We start from the raw sequence: 18,965 nt of genomic DNA on the forward strand, positions 1-18,965 counted from the left end.
TTAAAAGCTTACAATTTTTTTTTTTTTTGAAGAAGGAGAAAAGAATATTTCAGCAGTTCATCTTCGCACTGCTGAAGATTGTCACAAAAATGGATCTGAAGCATCCGCTATGGTCTATTACGTCAATATAATTGGTATACTAAATAGTTCTTGAGAACTCGTTGGCATGTATAACAGTCTGAGAGCAAAAGCAAACAAAATGCTTTTTAAATATCCAGCATTATAAATTTACATGGCTATAAATTTGAAGGACAAATTGCAGCCAAATGTTATTTACTGTTGGTATTCTCTTTCACTGAAAGATACCGTCCTTGTCCCAGGGAGCTTACAGTCTACCCAAGATTCCTTTGTTCATGCATCCAAGGACCTCATAAGCTCTTTTGGACAGTGTCACACTAGGAGCTAATATTGAATTGATTATCGCCATGACCCTCAAATCTTTTTCAGAGGCACTACTTCCCAGGATAGAGTCCCCCATTCTGTATTTATGGCCTACGTCCTTTGTTCCTAGATATATGTTTACATTTAGCTGTATTAGAACACACATTGTTTGCTTGCACCCAGATTACCAAATCATCCATATCACTCTGTATCAATGACTCGTCCTCTTCATTATTTACCACTTCCCTAATTTTTGCATCAGCTGCAAACCTTATCAGTGATGTTTTTATGTTTTATGCCAAGTCATTGATAAAAATGTTAAATAGCATGGAGGCAAGAACCAATCTCTTCAGGCCCCCACTGGAAATACACCCACTTGATGACAATTCCCTGTTTACAGTTATATTGTGAGACATATTAGTTGGTGTGACAGGGTGGCCTAGGCTCTGAGGCCCCCTTCTGGAGGCCTCGTGGCCCTGCCACACCCCATCCCAGAAAAGGGCAGTAGAGATAATCCTCCATGCTGTCTAGAGCGGGAGCGTGGGATGCAGCCGATCAGAGAGCAGCTGCAGGAAGCAGCCAATCCGGGCCCAGCAGGCCCATATAAAAGGAGCTGCAGTGCAAAAACAGAGTTCAGTTCCTTGCTGGAGCTGGAGGAGCATGGATGGTGGGGCTGATTGAGAGAGCTATAGGAGCTTGGACAGAGCAGTGCTGGCAGAGACTGGGGGGAGTGAAAAGGAGATCTGGGCTGGAGGATGGTACTCAACCAGGACAAGGCCCTGAGGTAAGGGTGATGAATGTGTTGGGGCTGTGGGAAAGTGGCCCAGGGAATTGTAGCAGTGACACAGTTTATTTAAATGATGTGGTGAATGGCTGCTGTGACGTTGTGCAGTCTGTATGGTTTTATAAAAACTTGATAATAAGTCAATATAATGTAACTGGGATAGTTTTAGAGAAAATACGGTAATAAGTGAATGTAATGTAACGTAACTGGGATATGCTTCATGCAAAAGGTCTCTTGTAAGGTATCATTACAAAGCTTATAATCTACTGAGTATGATCATCTGATTTGTATAAATGTACCACTCTTGTATCTAAAACTAGAAATATAAAATGTAACTCTGAGGGCCTATTGTAATTATGTAAAGTGTGGGCCATTAAGGATGGTTTGGAATCTTGACGACTCCCATTGTCTGCAGATGGCTGTATTTACCTGTGAGTCTTCCTGTATATGTGTGTGCTGGCAAGTGAGTAATGAAGTCTTGCAGTGACATGTGATCATGTCACCTGAACTGGAATCCATCTTTAACCTGGTGCTTTTCCAGTGAGGGGGGGTGGAAACCCAGAGGGACAAAGGGTTCCCGCCTTATGCAAAAGGTATATAAAGGGGTGGAAGAGAACAGAGAGGGAGAGGAGCCATCATGGAGAAGCCCCTAGCTAACACCTAAGCTGGAACAAGAGCTGTACCAGGGGAAAGAATTGTGCCCAGGCCTGGAAGGTGTCCAGTCTGAGAAAAACTTACTGAAGCATCTCTGAGGGTGAGATTATCTGTATTTAGTTTGATTAGGCATAGATTTGCGCATTTTATTTTATTTTGCTTGTGACTTACTTTGTTCTGTCTGTTACTACTTTGAACCACTTAAATCCTACTGTCTGTATTTAATAAAATCACTTTTTATTTAGTAATTTACTCAGAGTATGTATTAATACCTGGGGGAGCAAACAACTGTGCATATCTCTCTATCTGTGTTATTTATTGAATGTGTCTTCCTTTTCTGCATATTACTGATGATTCTACCATTTCCATCTAATAATGGATTGATACTATTGTATTTTTCCCCAATATATTTTAATAACTTCTCTTTATTGTGTTTAATTCTGCTGGCCATAGACTTCTCCTTTGCTTCCTTTATCAATTTTCTACAATTCCTATCTTCTTATTTATGTTCAGTACTATCAAATTCCCCTTCTTCCATTTGTTTTATGTATTTATTTTTTAGAGCTACCTTCCCTTCCCTTCCAAGCCAGGTCAGTTTTTTAACAAGCACAGCCGCCTTCTTTGATTGTGTGTTTTTGGGCATCTAGTAAGGTGTTCTTAAATGATTCCCAGTCATTCATATTTTTCTAATTAAATTCTTCCTTCTAACAGATTTGGCTCATAATTGTTTTCAGCTTTGTGAATCTGGCCCTTTTAAAGCACCGAGTATTGCGCTTGCATATTATAAATGTGATCAAGTCATGATCATTTGTACCTAAGCATCATTATTTTTTAGTTCTGTGATCAGATCCTCTTTATCTGTTAGGACAAGGTCTAAAGAAGAAAAGAATTCTGTCTTGTGTGACAGTGGAAAAATTACTTAAACTCTCTGGGCTTCAGTTTCCCCCCAAATGTAATATGGGGAAAATATTTCTCTACTAAGCCTCACATGGGGGGTTAATTAATGTTTACAAGGCATTTTATGATCATTAGATGAAAAACACAACGTACGTGTAAATTAAATTATGTTTTAAAGAGATCATTTATCTTTTAACACGAAAAACAGTTTGGGCACATTACAGGTATGCTTTTAACCTCAAGTGACTGAGTTGTAATTTTTTTAACTTGATTTCAGCTGTTGGGGCCCTCGCTAAGTTATCTGATTAATGATGTAAAATGTGAAACCATGCAGTATGCTTGTCTTCCGTGCATAGCCTCACAGTCATTACACCTTTAGTTCATGTGCTGTTTGGGGGGTAGGGAGAAGGCAGTGATGTGACTTTTTTTTTTTTTTGCTTTAATATTCAAAGATTCTTAAAGCAGAAGTAACTTCAGCTTCATGAACCTATATAATTGTGGATCAGTGATTTCTCTTATAACTGCAATTTAATTTACAAAGTTGATGATGTAAACAGCACTTCTTTCCTCAGTGCGGACTGGATTAATGAACAGGGGAATATTTCAAGTTTTAAGAGAGATGGGTTCAAACTACTAAGTCTGTTCTAGCTCTAGATTTCTAAATCATAACAAATAAAAGATAAATGTATTTGATCTTTTAAAATAATGCAAATGTTGTTTGTAAAATGTCTCCTCCTTCTATCAAAGCTCTCAAAATGGCAAAATACAATAACTAATCACAGATAATTTAAAATACAATAATAATGAACAACATTACCAAAGGAGCAGGACTAGGAAAAAACATAAGAGTATGTCTGTTATAGCTACTGGATTCTAATCCTAGCTGGGCTACTGTCTTGGGTGATATTCAAAAAGTCTCCTAAACGCTCTGAGCTTCAGTTTCCCCCGAAGGTAATATGGGGAAAATATTTCTCTATTGTGCCCCATCTCCAAGGGTGCAGAAACTTACTTAATATTTACAAGGCACTTTGCAATCATCAGCTAAACACTGTAAGTGTAAAGTGCCATTACTAAATTCCTATTCATATGGTAGAGTACTGTTTTGTATTGGAACAATTTTCATTGAAGGGTAAATAAAAGATAAGCTTATATGTTTATTAATCTCATTTTGACATGGCATTCACCCAATACCTCCCTTTCATTACTTTGTTTGTCTTTTGGGCTATCATTATAAGTGTGAGATATAAAGGCCTTTGAGGAAAGCATTCTAAATATATTTGCAATTAATCTGAGTGAGTCGTACAGAAGTGCTGCTTTAACTTTGTGCATGAAACGTGACTGCAGTAGCACCAGCTATGCTTGCAACATTTGGTTTGTTTAGTAGAGTACAATTATCTGAGTTTCCTTCTTTATAATATTGGCAAACTATTAGTGGATTTTCTGTGTTTAGGTATTCAGCAAAGTGAATTTGTTCTCTGGACAAAATTCAAAAAAGTTTATGGCTTACTTGCTTAAGAAAAAGCTAAATTGAAGTGTTGCAGATCTGTGAAGTGTGTTTTAACCTGTTTTTTGCCTTGAAACATATGACATATTCAAATTCTTCTGTTTGGAGGTATTGCTAACTGTGTTTTCTGAAGATTCCTTTTCAGGTAGAATCTATTTTATAGCAAGCTTAGGGTGAGTCCTCCTCTGTGTCATTCTCCCACCCTCCTCTGATTTTTGGTTGCCAGATAATCATCATTATGGGTAGTGTGAGTTTTAAAGTGATGCAAGAATTTTCTTTGGCGTCTATTTGCTGTCATTGAAAAAGGTTTTCTCTACTAACGTAGAATGTACTTAGCGCTTGTTTTATTTTTAAAACTTAAGTACATCTTACTGCTCATCATCTCCACTCTCTTCGCCCTGTATCTCCTATTCCTTTGTTTTCATTTTGTTTGTGGGAACTCGTTTCCATTGGCAATATGTAGCTAGATTGGCTCCACTTCCAGGTGTCCGTGGTTAAAAGCTGTGTTCCATGTTTGAACATTTCTGTGTCTAATGGCATTCAAGAAAGTGCAATGCCACAAATTCTATGTTCGTACTCTTTTCCATTCTTTTTTGTCAATGATCTGCCCCACTCCTCCCTTTTTAGCATCCAACATTTTGCAGCTTTGTTTTCACTTATGCCTTAGAAGTGATATGTTACTTGTTGAATCTTACTGAATTTCATATTGATTTGTGGTTCCTTCTTCCTGGGATAAATACTTAGTAGTTTTTACAATGGTATGACATACATAGTAGTATTTATTTTATTTCATGTATATGTAGGCGTTTGAAACTCTTCTGAGCAACAAAAAGCCTTTTTATTTATTTATTTTTGGAAAAAATAGAGTATACCTTTTTTGGTTTCAATATTACTCACACCGAATAGGTGTTCTCCCCCTTCATCCCCAGTATTGGTTTTTAACACAACCACTTTTAACTTCCTAGTTGCTCAGATACTCAAATACTACTAACTAAAGATTCTAGCATGACAGCTTCTTCCTTATTATTTTTGAACACTGTGTATGTGAGAACACAATCTAATATGAAATTGTTCTTCTGGGATGTGACAGGAAGCTGTGGAACTTTGTTACACACCAGCTTTACAACTTCAGTATGACATGGTCTCGGTATGATACAAAGAGCTAATGGAAGGGTTTTAAAGACAGCGCACATACTTAGTTGGAGCAGATGGCAATTTCCTTTCACACGTTCTGTCCATTAAATGGATTTCATGCACATCCCCAAGGTTCGTGTCTGTGTTATGCACAAAGAAAACCGTGTGCATAACATATCATGAGCAACACTTGACCTTTATAGTCTTTTATCTTTAATATTTGAGACTCTCTGTTCTAACCCATTCTGGTATGAATGATTTGGTATCCGTGAGAACAAGACACTTTCTTTACAATAAAGGTGCTTCTGCTCTTTATATGAAAACTTTCAGAGTGTTTCGGACAAACAAATTTTCACTGAGACAAGGTTATTTTTAAACCTTCAAAAACTTCTTTCTGGTAACAATATATGAATTCTTCAGCTAAAACACTTTGAAAATCAAAGGTTTGTCAACAGATGAGGTATCATAGGGCCCAATGTGTGCAGATCATGGTGGGTTTTTTAACTGATTAGTAATCTTGAAATTTCACTCTCCATCAATACATTGAGAGCGTCTGTTGGGTGCTGTATGAATTTAGTTTAAATTTTGCCTGCTTGACATCTCTAGTGGCCTTATCAATCAGTCCAGGCACACTTTCATGTTATCTTGAGTTCTGAATGTACTTATTTAGGCATTGAACCTTAGGTCGATTTGAAAGCTTTGGTGCATTACAATTTTGAATGGGTTTTTGAACAGATACACAAGAATTACAGAAGGTGTCAGCAATTTTCTGTCACTATTTCTTTTTAAGCCAGAGATCTTGAAGTTTCATGTCTACTGTCACACTGTTTGGAGTGAATCACCACTGAGAGTGCCTGTCTCAGGGCAGACTGTCAGAAAACAAGGCAGACACCCCAAACTGGTGGTATATTCTATAATTAGATTTCACCAAGCCAGTAACAAATGTGAACTCCTGGATCAGTATACCAGTCTTACCATAGAGTCACAGACAGTTCCCTTAGACTCTCCAGCCTAACTTGCCACCCAGACAAACTGAACTTTGTGATAAAAGGTTACTCATACCTAAAATCACCCCACAGTAGGTTGCGCTGAGTCCCAAAGGACCAGTCACTTACCCCGATTCAAAGATAACACTGCTAGCCAATTCTATAGTAAACTAACTAAAGATTTACTAGGTAAGAAAAAAGAATGAGTTATTGAGAGGTTAAAGAGATAAAATATAATAGGCAAATCACAGTTTCATTCATTGTTTCATGGATTAATTGCTTTGAAAATTAGGCCTAAGGCCTTACACTGGCATTGAAAGCTGACTGAGCCAGTGGAGTCAGTGAAGGACTTGAGCATGGGTCTGATGTGTCCACAGTGGCCCAAGTCATTGATAAGGTAGGCAGCCTCCTTCTATGCCAGGTGGAGCCTGTGCATCACAATAAATACAATGTATGCATGGGAGCAATAGGGTGCTACATTTTTAAATAATTACTATGTAGTAATTCTAGTTTGGGTGTCAGAAACATAAGAGCCCAAATGAGCCCAACTTCTATTGACTTCAGAGGAAAATGAGGGTCATTAGTACCAGGCTAGATTGGCCTATATGGCTTGGCCATAATTCAACAAAGTTTTTAAGCATGTATTTAACTTGATATATGTGAGAAACCCCATGCATGTCAATAGGATACTCAAGTGCTTAAAGATAAGTGTGCTTTGCTTCAGTACTTTCCTTTTTACTGAAGCCAATATCAATAAACAATGTTAGCAAAGACAGTTTAGTAACAGGTGAACTACTATAAGCCTCCATCATTTTCCATTTAGTCCTTTGTGTGTGTGTGTGTGTGTGTGTGTTAGTATATTTGATGTGGCTGGCACCCAATATATCTTAGTTTGTTGTAGTGTTAAAACAGTTGTGATCAATGCATACTGAATTTCTTATAAAAGTTCAGATTTGCTTCTGTGAGGGAGGATTGCGTTAGCTCAAAGGAAATTAAATGCCCTCAAGAGGCTGAGATAACATTGTAAAACATAAGGCCAATTCTTTCTCTCCTTTGAATGTAGTTTTGCCTTAAAGAACCTTCTTAACAGCCCAAAGTTGCATCTGAAATGCATATTTGTACAAATCACTATCACTTAACAATACTTTTAATTAGAAATCATTCACAGTGTTGCACATTCGGTGAATGTATTTTTATATTGGGAGCCTCATTTGACTATAGTCTGTTACAACACGGATATGTTGGTCATCACTTGAGGGAAACTGAACCAGAATGGACTTTTATTGTTGGGTAGATTCTGATAGTGATGGCTTCATAATTGATAGGATTTTTCCCTCTTCTTTTTAAATTTATGTAATGCTTTGCAGCAATCTCAAACAGATTTAGGGGCCAAAAAAGCTGCTTCTGTAGCTGCTGAACACAAAAGTCTCGTGCTTCTCAGGCTATGCAGAGGCAGCTCCTTATTCCAAAGGAGAACTTGAAGAAGGCAGTCCAAAACTGATCACTGCCATTCCTTTCTTAGGTAGAGTGTGTTGTCAGATCCTCAGCTAGAATAAAACAGCATAATCTCATTGAGGTAATCAATTAACAGTTTTTAAACCAGCTGAGAACCTGCTATGAGAGACCTTTAGAATATGCCAAGCTTGAGCATTATATATGGTGCCTAGACATTATGGTAACCTTTTAAGTGTGGAAGATTGGATGAATGGATATAGCTGCAAGGTATGTGGGTATGACAATGGGAAACTGACTGAATTTGACTGTAGAAAAAGTTAAAAGTATGGAGTGAATGGGCAGAAATTAAAGGGAATACAAACAATATATAAAATAATAATGCATATAATATAGATAACGGCTGAGAGTTGGTGTGACTGGAGTCCCAGGGGAGCCAACTGATATCACTCAATTAGGGTGAACTGCAAAGAATGGGGAAGACAATCCCTAAAGCTGGTGGATATTCCAATACTTAGATTTACCAAACCAGCACAAAACAGCTTCTGTAATACCTTACTGGTCACCCAGAAGCCAACAGCACAGTTCCCTTAAAGTAACCCAGCCTTAGGCCTCCACCCAGACACCCAAGTCAAATATGATGAAGATTATTGAAAATCATATTCATCATATACAAAATTCTACCAATCCCAAAGGATCGGACACATTAACTCCCAGGTTAATTTAATATTTCAAATCTTACCCAAATACACGCTTACAGCCAATTCTTATTAAATAAACTAAAATTTCTAAAAAAACAAGAGGGTATTGGTTAAAAGTTCTGTATACATACAGACATGAGTACAGTTCTTGAGATTAAATTCATAGCAGAGATGGTGAGCTTTGGAATTGCAAAGAGTTCTTTCAGAAGTAGTTCATAGGTTATAGTCCAATGTTTATATTCAGGGTGGTCCAGTCAGGACTGGAGATCTCAACCTTTTGATTTAAGCTTCCCCTGCATGAAGCATTAAGCAGGTCTGAGATAAAAAGGATCAGGACCTAAGGGTCTTTTATGCAGTTTTCTAGCAGCCACTTGACCATATAGTCCTGGGTGAACAATAGGCTTTTGATGTAACCTTCTGTTTCCCAAATCTCACCGGTAATTAACTACATAAATTGACATAAGGCAATTTATCCATTAGGTGGTCTATCACAAACTTTTAAGAGACATACAGACAACATTATTTCACCCAAGATTCATCTAAATGTTAATATACCCTTTTTGTCTCTGAATCAATAGCTATAGTGACAGACAGGAACTGTCTGTTTACATGACTAGCATTTAACAAAATATGAGTACACACACAAAACTTTATCACCTCTAATTTCTAACAAGATAGATTTGCATTTCAAAGTTCTAGCCTCTCTACCATGGAATGGCTCTAATTACCATTTGCATACTTTTCTAACATGTCTCTAAAAGTTGACTCTGGGTCATTTAGCCTGCAAGCTGCTTAACCCTTTTTGCCCATGTGTCACACTGTTTAAGATTTGTTGTAATTATAGAACAGTGGTAGCAACAATGGTTTGCATGGTCATACTTTAATCAGATAACATCACAGTTGGGCAGCAATAGAATGGGGGCTAATAGATTTAAGTAAAGTATATATTTAGGTATTTCTCTGCATTGAGACCTCAGGGGTCAGCAACCTTTCAGAAGTGGTGTGCCGAGTCTTCATTTATTCACTCTAATTTAAGGTCTTGCGTGCCAGTAATACATTTTAATGTTTTTAGAAAGTCTCTTTCTATAAGTCTATAATATATAACTAATCTATTGTTGTATGTAAAGTAAATAAGGTTTCAAAATGTTTAAGAAGCTTCATTTAAAATTAAATTAAAATGCAGAGCCCCCCGGACCGGTGGCCAGGACCTGGGCAGTGTGAGTGCCACTGAAAATCAGTTCGCGTGCCGCCTTCGGCACGCATGCCATAGGTTGCCTACCCCTGCCTCAGACTGTAAACTAGGTTCATAGATTATAAAGCCATAGAAGACTATCTAGGCTGACGTCCTGCTTAACAAAGGCCATAGAATTTCATTCAGTTATCCCTGTATTGAACTCAATAACTTGTTTCACTAAAACAGATCTTCCAGGAAGGCATCCAGTCTTGATTTGAAAACCGCAAGAGATGGGAAATCTGAAGAAGGGATAAAATGAAAGCAGCTTCATGGCTTAAAGATAACATTGTCCTATTCCTCCCACAATCCAAAAATGCTGAGGAAGAGGCACCAGAGCTCCAAATGTGAAGCCCCAGACCCCAGTGCTAAGTTTCAGCAGGAAGATCTGTATTTAACACCAGAAATCTGAAGATTTCTGGCTGCATTCACTGAAGATCTAATTAGAAGTACCAGCTGAAGCAATCCATTCAGTTTCATACATTTTTATCTGTGGATCAAAGGCTTCAGGCACAAAATACAGAGAACAGACAATCAAATGACTTCTGGGAGGAGGGAAGGGGGGAAATGAAGAGGGAGGGAGAAGGAGGTAGAGAATTCAAAGACTGAGATTATAAATATACAGAGGGCTGCAATACAAACAGCTTGTGGTGGTGTCCAATTGATGGTAATTATATAGCTTCCTTTTTACTTTTACTTTGAGTCCATATACAGTTTAAATCCAGTCGCCACTGTTCCCAAATTCATTTCAAGTAAATTCATGATAATAAATAAATAAAAGTAAATAAAATGATTAAAAATGTGAAAAAATATTTCCCTCATGCAAGAAATGATCAAGTTACTATACAGTTTGTAGTTCATTTAGTAGCTTCTTATATATTGGAGGATTTAGATGTAATTAATTTGGGACGAAATATTGTGGTATGTAACATCATAGTTTTGATTTTATTTTTCCTTTATACTGTATATTCTGGTTAATTACTAAACTGTCTATATTCATATTTAGGGACCTGATCTTGCAAACAGTGTTCACACCTTCTTACTGATTTTCAGAAATCTCTGCAGTTCCCGTTACTTAGCTGGAAAGCTCCTTGGGACAGGGACCATCTTTTTGCTCTGTGTTTGTACAGCACTTAGCACAAAGGGGACCTGGCCCTTGACTACGGATCCCAGTCACCATAATACAGATAGATAAATAAAAAACTTAGCAGATAAATCACTTTAAATGTGTTTTATTTGGTCAAAAATGACATGAAGAATAAGAAAGTAGAAATCTAGGGCCCAATCCTGCAACACTTACTACTGAGCATAGTGCTAACTCCCATGAGTAATCTCTGCAGTTCAATAGAAATAAAAACCATTAGCTATGTTTCATTTCTTCATTGTCAGATGTGATATCAGTAACAAGATGCCTAGGTGAAAAATGTTTAATGTCATGTCTGTGGACTTTAATCATAAATGAACTCAGATGTCATGGTAACCCTCAAGTACATCAGAACTGGATGTTCTCCAAGATGATGTCTGGATTGAGAGAGGATTTCAGACAAACTGAACTACACACAATTCTTCAGATGATTTCAAATGGAATGAAGACTGGAATACCAATAAAGCTCACCTTTCATAATCATATACTTATTACAAATAAATAGCCAAATTTTTGAGACTAGTTAAAAAAACAAACAAAAACAAAAAACTTTGCAGGGACACACACATGGTCTGGGAGCACTGTCAGTATCCAAGGCCTGATTCTGATCTCATTAACACCAATGTAAATTAGGAGTATCTGCATTTTTAGTCCATGGTGTAAGTGAGATCAGAATCAGGCCTTCAGGCTTTCTTGCCGTACAATTATGTCAAAGATAAATGAACAGCCCTGAGACTGGGCCAGACCTCACTGGGAATTAATAAGCATGAGTCATATGGCTAAGCTCAGATTTTTATTAATGAGGTCTAGTTCTGTTCTTTGCCAGGTTTTAAATATGGCTGCATTGATTACTGTATATTTGCTCCATAACGGGAGTTTGAATCCTGGCTCTGACACGGACTCCCTCTGCAACTTTGGAAAAGTCATTTAAATTTTCTGTTCACTTTTCCCCATCTCTATAAAATTACCTACATGCCTCACAAAGATGTTGTAAAGATTAATCCGATCAAGTATATAAAGAGCATCAAACATGGAAAAAGTGGGCATATCAAGTGTAAGGTGTTGTCATCTCCTACTAGTGACATTGAGATCATGAAAGGGTTCATTTTAGCCAAAAGGTTAGACTTATTCTGTTTTACTTTGTTTTTAATATGCTGTTATTGCAGGATTGATTATGCCATCATGTCTGATCTTCCCTTCACCTATGAGAGCTTTAAATTAGATTTCTTTCTAAACAATATGTTACAACTTGAACAAAAGTTATGGCTTGATGAATTAATTATTAGGTGTTTCTATGGCCTGTACTATGCAAGAGGTCAGACTAGATGATCATAAATGTCTCTTCTCACCTTGTCATCTGAGTCTTAAAATTCCACCCAACCTATTGAAAAATAATCTAAATCTTTCTAGTGGAAAGAAAAAGACCTGTAGTGAAAACAGAAATATTAGATGGTGGTTTAGGGCTTTCAAACACTAAATATTAATTTCAAATAGGAATGGTTCTATTGCCTTAATGAAGTAGGTAATTAACCTAGTATTAATGCTAAAGGTACATGAATGGATCATAATTTTACCAGAATTAACCCATCATTCTTCATGTCATGGTCTGAGGTGCAGTTCAGACCAGTGAGAGATTGTCACTGCCTGCTCTGTCACTCTGGGTGCCTTAAATGCTCTGCTGCTGTAGTGCCCAGGCCTGGACGTTTCCAGTCAACAGACAAGCATGCACTGAGTATCTGTGTGTTAAGCAGCTCTGACTCACAACTCTAATTCCAGCAGCCTGCTTGTTACACCCCAGCCACACTCTGGTTACACCTGGCAAGATGACAGCAACATCTGCCAGTCCCAAGTTTTCCCAAAACCATGTGCTCTGCAATATCTAGTCCTCTCCTGAACCATTCAAAGCGATTCATGTTTGCTTGTTCCTTTAAAGATACAATACCCAGCACCTTGCCATATTGACTGGGGTTAACATTCACTTTAAATCAAACACAGCACTGGGTTGATTTAGATAAAAGGTAAAACAAGTTTATTAGTAGGATTTTATGTGTATTCAGATATAAAGAATAAAGTTAGAAATGGTTACAAGCAATTAAAAGTGGAAAAACAATTTCTAGAGACTAAGACTTAACAAAACTGGTTAAGTGGTTTTATTAAATGTCTTTTTTTGTCTCCTCTTAGGGTTGCTCTTGTGGAAAACATTCCTGAAGGTATAAACTATTCAGACAGTGCACCATCCCACTTGTCTCTTTTCCAAGGCTGGATGAATTTGCTTAATATGGCTGAAAAGTCTGTTGACATAGTATCTTCCCAATGGGACCTCCATCACAATCATCCATCCGCATGCCAGGTATGCTTTAGTCTAAACTGTCACCCCTCTGTTCAGAATCTAGTTTTGTATCTTGCTGCTCATGTTCTTTCTTTGTTGAGCTATGGAGCTGTGTCTTAACAGAGCTGTTTGGCTGAATATTGGGGAGTGGGAGGAAGAGGGGAATACCTCCTAATTATGTGGTCTATTATAGCAGAGCAGCAGAGTGGGAACTCTGCTATAGTTAAGGTTAAAACCAGCTTTATGTGTAAAGCTCAAACATTCTGTGTTCTAAAATCCATAAGGTTGATTGGATTGCCTGGAAATTTGGTGTGCTTCATGGGGGTTCAGGGAAGGGATAGGGATCCAAATGTGAGGCCATTTGACCAAGAGATTCCCAAGGTACAGCTCCCTGAAATCCTCCCAGCTTTGCTTAAAGTTGACTTGTTCTGGCAACATTTACTGCAGACAGATAAAGATCAAACCAGGGTTCACATCATTGCACGTGGATCTCCATCCCTCACAAGTTACCCCCACGAGAGTGTATGGCACTCACCAGCTTTTTGAGAGAAATCAAATTAAAAAATGTTATTTGAAAGAGAGTTTGTTTTTGCAGTTAGGCACATGATTATAAGCAGTTCTAAGACTCATGCACAGAGAGAGGCTAACTATCTGGAAAACTACCTCTCCATCCCTGGACATGTGTGGCTCTGAGGGAATTTAATGGTCATTAAATCTGAGTACTACTTCTGGTTCAAATCCAGCCCAGGTCGGGGGTGGGAACCAATAGGCATATTGCTCCAATCTGCCCCTGTCAAAAGGGAATTTGTATTTTGAGGAAATGTAATCTGAGTATAGCATAATATTCACAATGTGCTGAAATTATTTTGTGAAAAGAAAATAAATAACACAAACAAAAGCTCAATGTGAAGAGAGGGTGGCTGAGGTGGAAAAGCAGGCAGGAATAGGGGAGAGAGGTTGGGGGATCAGGTGATGGAGATGCGGGGGGAATGGAAGGGGATACTGGGGTGAGTAACGGGGGACTGGGGGAGAATAGGGACAGGTGTGCTGCTCAGCCCAACATTTTCCGCTCTGTGTGTGCCAGGATCTGAGGGGGCAGGGATTACCCATCTCTGCTATGCCTTATGGGAGTGTAGGTAGGGTTAATTATAGAAACGTAGGGTTATTTGAACAAGGGGTTCCTGAGATACCCCCCAGAAAAAAAAATCCTATCAAGTTCACAGATTCTAACAACTTTGAAATCCACATGGGCAGAAATCTGAGAATGAACTATAAACATTTTGGAAAAATCTGTCACTGTCAAGATGTTGTGTGGTGTGGCTTTTTTAAGAAATCTGAGTATGGCAGAATACTCAGAAGGCGCTGAAATTATTTTTGAAAAGCTAATAAATTACATGTGTGAATGTTCACTGGGGAGGGGAGGTGTGATTAGGTGGGAATGGGGGAGAGGGGTTTGGGTCTGTAGTGAGGGATGGGGGTATTATGGAGAGGGGATGAATGGAATGGGTGGGAGAGGAGTTGAGGGTCTCAGGTAAGGGGAAGGGATAGGGATTAGGGGAGTGGAAGGGGCGAGGATGGGAGGGATTGGAGAATGTGAGTGATAGCAAAGGAAGTTTGGTGGTTAGGGAGGGTTATAGCCAATAGTAAAAGATACCAGGTATATTTAGGATATAGAGGTGAAATATAAGTATTAATTAATGTTGTAATTCAGGACTTGTAGGCCTCAGGCCTGTAAGATATTTAGCTTAGCCAATCAAGGTCTTAGGCCTAAAGATAGGTGACTCATCGGTTAGTTACTCATGTCAGCCTATGTTATGAGATGAAACAATCAAAGGAATAGTTGTGCTAAGTGCTGATATTTAGGAAATATATATTGCAATGTACCAGTTAAAGCTTGATAGAGTATTTTGGGGATTTTTGCAAACATAGGGTGTCAGCAATGTGCTAACCAAGTTGTTACGGTGACTGAATGACATAAATGTTAATAAGTTAGTCTATAAAAGTGGCCACTCCAAACTTAGTGGGCTGTGGAAGTATAAATAAGGAAAAGGAGTTGAAACCTTCATAAATATGTACAAACCCTAGTGGGTGTCAGCATAACACATTATAAAATCTGTATCTGGGCCTCTGTGCCTTCAGAGACACCAGGATGACACCCTCTGGTGAGGAGGAGGAGGAGGCAGATGATGACTGACACTCCAGGGTTTCCCAGCAGGAGAGATGAGTGATGGCAGTCACAAGGCTAACCGCTTTGCACTGTCTCTCTATCTGCTGTTGTACTTCAATGTTGTGGGATTGTTTATTTGCTTAGTGTATTTGTTAATAAAGGAACTTGTGATCAATTGCAATTGTTTCTTGTGTGCTCCTCATGTCTCTCAATCTAATGATACTGATGATCATTCCTGATTCTGTAGCCACTCAGGAGACTGAACCCTTATTGACCACTGCAGTCTAAGAGATTAATCAATACACAAATCCATCAGTTAAGTTACTGATTTGGCACCCCAGATGGGACCAGAAAGAGCACATAGAGAAGAAGGCCACTGTGTAGTGAGACAGAGATAGGTCAAGACCATCCTTGGTGCTAGCCTGGGAATAAAATCCTTGTCATAGTCTGACTCTGAGCAGGTCAAACCGCCATGGCTGTGTAATCAACCTGGAATTGCACTTCCACTTCTCAGTTCCTGTTTTTATTCTTGTGCAGTTCTATCTCTTTTTCTTTTGTCATTGTGAAATTATGAGCCCATAAAGAAAATGGTAATAAAAAGAAAAATAAGAGAAATTAAAGATAAGAAATAAGAGAATGGGTGTGAGTGCCCTCTTGTTTCTCAAGAAGAAACACAGGATGGAATTTCTCAAGAAAGGAGTTTGGGGGGGAGACGTCTTCTGTGGGAAAAGTAAATTGTAATGATTAGTCATTTTGCAATTTCGCAAGAAGATAATTATTTTTGTTTTAAATGTACAGATGTTAGTGGGTAGATATTGTGATATATGAATAGTGGTACCAGATATTAACTGAATAAGCGGTAGTGTTGGGACCCCACAGTTATTTACAGACCAGAGGATCCCTGAAATATAAGACTCCTTTGGACTGTGCCCTGACAGAAGATTAAGGGAAACTCTGTGGGACACCTCGGTGGATATATGTTATCAGCCCATTGTGATCTGAAGGATTTCTGGCCACTAGTAGCTGAAGGGGAAGAAAGCACCACAAGTGCTTCCTGGCAGCAAATAGAGAAGGGAGGAAATGACAGACAGTCCCTTTAGTGAATTGTGGAGGATTTTAATGGATTTTGTATAAAAATAACCAGTTGAATAAGAGCGCAAATAAGGATATGAAAGGAATACCATCCTAAGACTATCTAAAAGCCCTGGAAGTGGGCTCTATTAATTATAACCTTATTTGGCTTCACTCCTTTAAGGTGTCAGTAATATTTAGTAGGGACATCCTTGCAGGACAAGGTGGAATCCCAAAAAGCTGATTGTAAGAAGTTTAAAAAACAAGTAAAGGAATGGTCAAGTGAGTGGGAGTCTCAAAAGACCAAAAGAAGTAATCTCCATTTATAAGAAAATAATGTAAGCTTAGTTAATCACAGGTCTTAGAGGCCTTGTAACTATGTATTTTATAACCCGGTGGGGGGGGGGCGGGGACTGCCAGCTGTAACAAAGGTAGAAATAGTTATGCAAAGTATATGGGTGAAATAAATTACCTTCTAAAAGATTCCATTAAGTATCTATCCGTTCATCTTAATAATTTATCAAGTAATTATACCATTAAAGATATTAAGTTTGTGCTCTTAATTTGTAATTCCTGGTTAATCTTCATTTAAAAAACAAACAAATTTACAGAAACCAATCAAAAGTCATTAAAAGTCTTTGGCCAGCAACCAATATGTTGCTGAACACTAAAGGGGAAGTACCTTCCCTAGCAGTTTTGTCTGTATGTAAAAAGAGAAACTGACAAACCAAATTGCTTTTAACAAAAATTTGGCTTAAAATTAAATTGGTTGCCTATAAAGTCATGTTAAAAATTTTTTTTAAATTGTTTTAAATTTAGATAATGTATTTTAAAACAAAGCTAATTACCACTATTTGCCTTTGTTTGGGGGTATTTAATATAGTATTTTAGTAATATAGCAATGATTTATAAGGTTCACCATCTTTTCGAGCAAGGCTATGGCTGATGTAGATGTAAAAGGTAACTTAGGCTATGTCTATACTAGCACTTTTGTCGGTATAAGAAACACACCCAGAGTGTCATAAGTTACCCTGACAGAAGCACCGGTGCTGTTAGCTCTGTCAGCGGGAGATGACATAGCTACTGCCGCTCATTGGGGGTGGTTTAATTATGCTGACGGGAGAGCTCTCTCCGATTGGCATAGAGTGGCTACTTGTGAGCTGTTACAGCAGCAGAGCTGCATCGGTACAGCTGTGCCACTGTTAGGTCTCTAGTGTGGACATGACCTTAGTAAATAAAGGTAGGGTTAAGAACAAGCCCAACCCACTACACCCCTAATCTGTAAAATACAGCAAGTAGGAAAAGGAAAAAAGGTAAAGCTCTTATGTAAAATTAAAGTATGAAGTGTGTGTGTGTGTGTGTGTGTGTGTGTGTGTGTGTGTATGTATAAATAAGGGTAATTTATATATAAAATTCTGTTTGCATGTCTGTATTGGTCAGACTACCAGCCACAGAACTTGTTGGGTTTAAAAATCTAGTGGTTAATAAAATATTATTTATTCAACTAATTGGTTATTGTACATCATTATCCCAAAGATAGGTATAAAGTCAGTTATGATCCTAGACATGCCTGCAGTGGGAAAGAAAAACTTTCTACTTTATACAGAAATCCTCCTGCTCCCTGTATGTTCTGGAGGACCCTACTCCTGTTGGGATGTCTTTGGGCCCTTCTTCCTGCCCCTCCATGTGAGCTGGGGTTGGGCAGGGAGGAGAGGGAGACACACAGGCAATGCAAATTTAACCATCTGAAATCCAAAAAGTTAATATTTAAGATACATATCACCCCTATGTGGAGTGGGAGCTGGCCAAAGTGTGTGTGTGGGGCTTTTTAGGAGGAGAGTAGACTAGGTGGACCTTGGGGCATGGCTGGAGAAGACTGGAAGAAGCAGAGTCAAGTGTGCCAGCTGGAGGTGGTTAGTTGGAGTGATGAGCCTAGCTCAGTGTACAACTCTGGTTTCATAACCAAGATAGCATGTAACCCTCCAGTAATCTGCTGCCTGTGATATGTGAATGCAGCGGCATAGAGCAGGAGAGAGCAAGGAGCAGCTTCTTACATGTTAATGGGTTCTACGGTGGTGAAGTTTGGCTTAATGAGATGGGAAAGGGAAGAGGAGCTGGAAATGTTGGTGGGGGCTACATGTTGTGGGGAGTGGTGAAGAAGGGGGTGGAGAAGGAGTGAGACACACCAGTTTTCTCGCTTGCTTGCTTTAAATTACTGTAACCACCATGTAATGAAACTGACATAAACCATGGATGAGATTTCTGACACTAAACATTTCAAAGCACCACCATTATTCCCTTTCCACTATAACAAAATGTACAGGAGTGCGGAGGAACACTTAGGAATCACATAGCAAGTATGTGACCAAGTGGACAGACCGGGACTATTCCTAGCTCTGTTTTTGGCATTCTGGTTGACCTTCGCCAAGTCATTTCCTCACTCTGGGCCTCAGTTTCCCATCTGTAAAATGGGGATAATGATATAAAATTCTTTGACACTTACTAATGAAAAGTACTGTATCAAAGCTAG

The 18,965-nt window shown here is 38.5% G+C and overlaps 1 protein-coding gene across 2 annotated transcripts in view; it reads left to right on the plus strand.

The window, feature by feature from the left end:
- The window catches only part of PLD5 (phospholipase D family member 5), a 259,269-nt gene that overhangs the window by 132,617 nt on the left and 107,687 nt on the right, over positions 1-18,965 (plus strand). For both annotated transcript variants that reach the window (XM_024210268.2, XM_024210269.2), the window contains exon 3: positions 13,050-13,218. In XM_024210268.2, coding sequence (XP_024066036.1) covers positions 13,050-13,218 — 169 coding nt within the window. The remainder of the gene's footprint in view (positions 1-13,049; positions 13,219-18,965) is intronic.

The sequence above is a fragment of the Terrapene carolina genome, unplaced genomic scaffold, assembly GCF_002925995.2.
Source record: "Terrapene carolina triunguis isolate 2854851 unplaced genomic scaffold, T_m_triunguis-2.0 Scaffold85, whole genome shotgun sequence".
Classification (NCBI taxonomy): domain Eukaryota; kingdom Metazoa; phylum Chordata; order Testudines; family Emydidae; genus Terrapene; species Terrapene triunguis.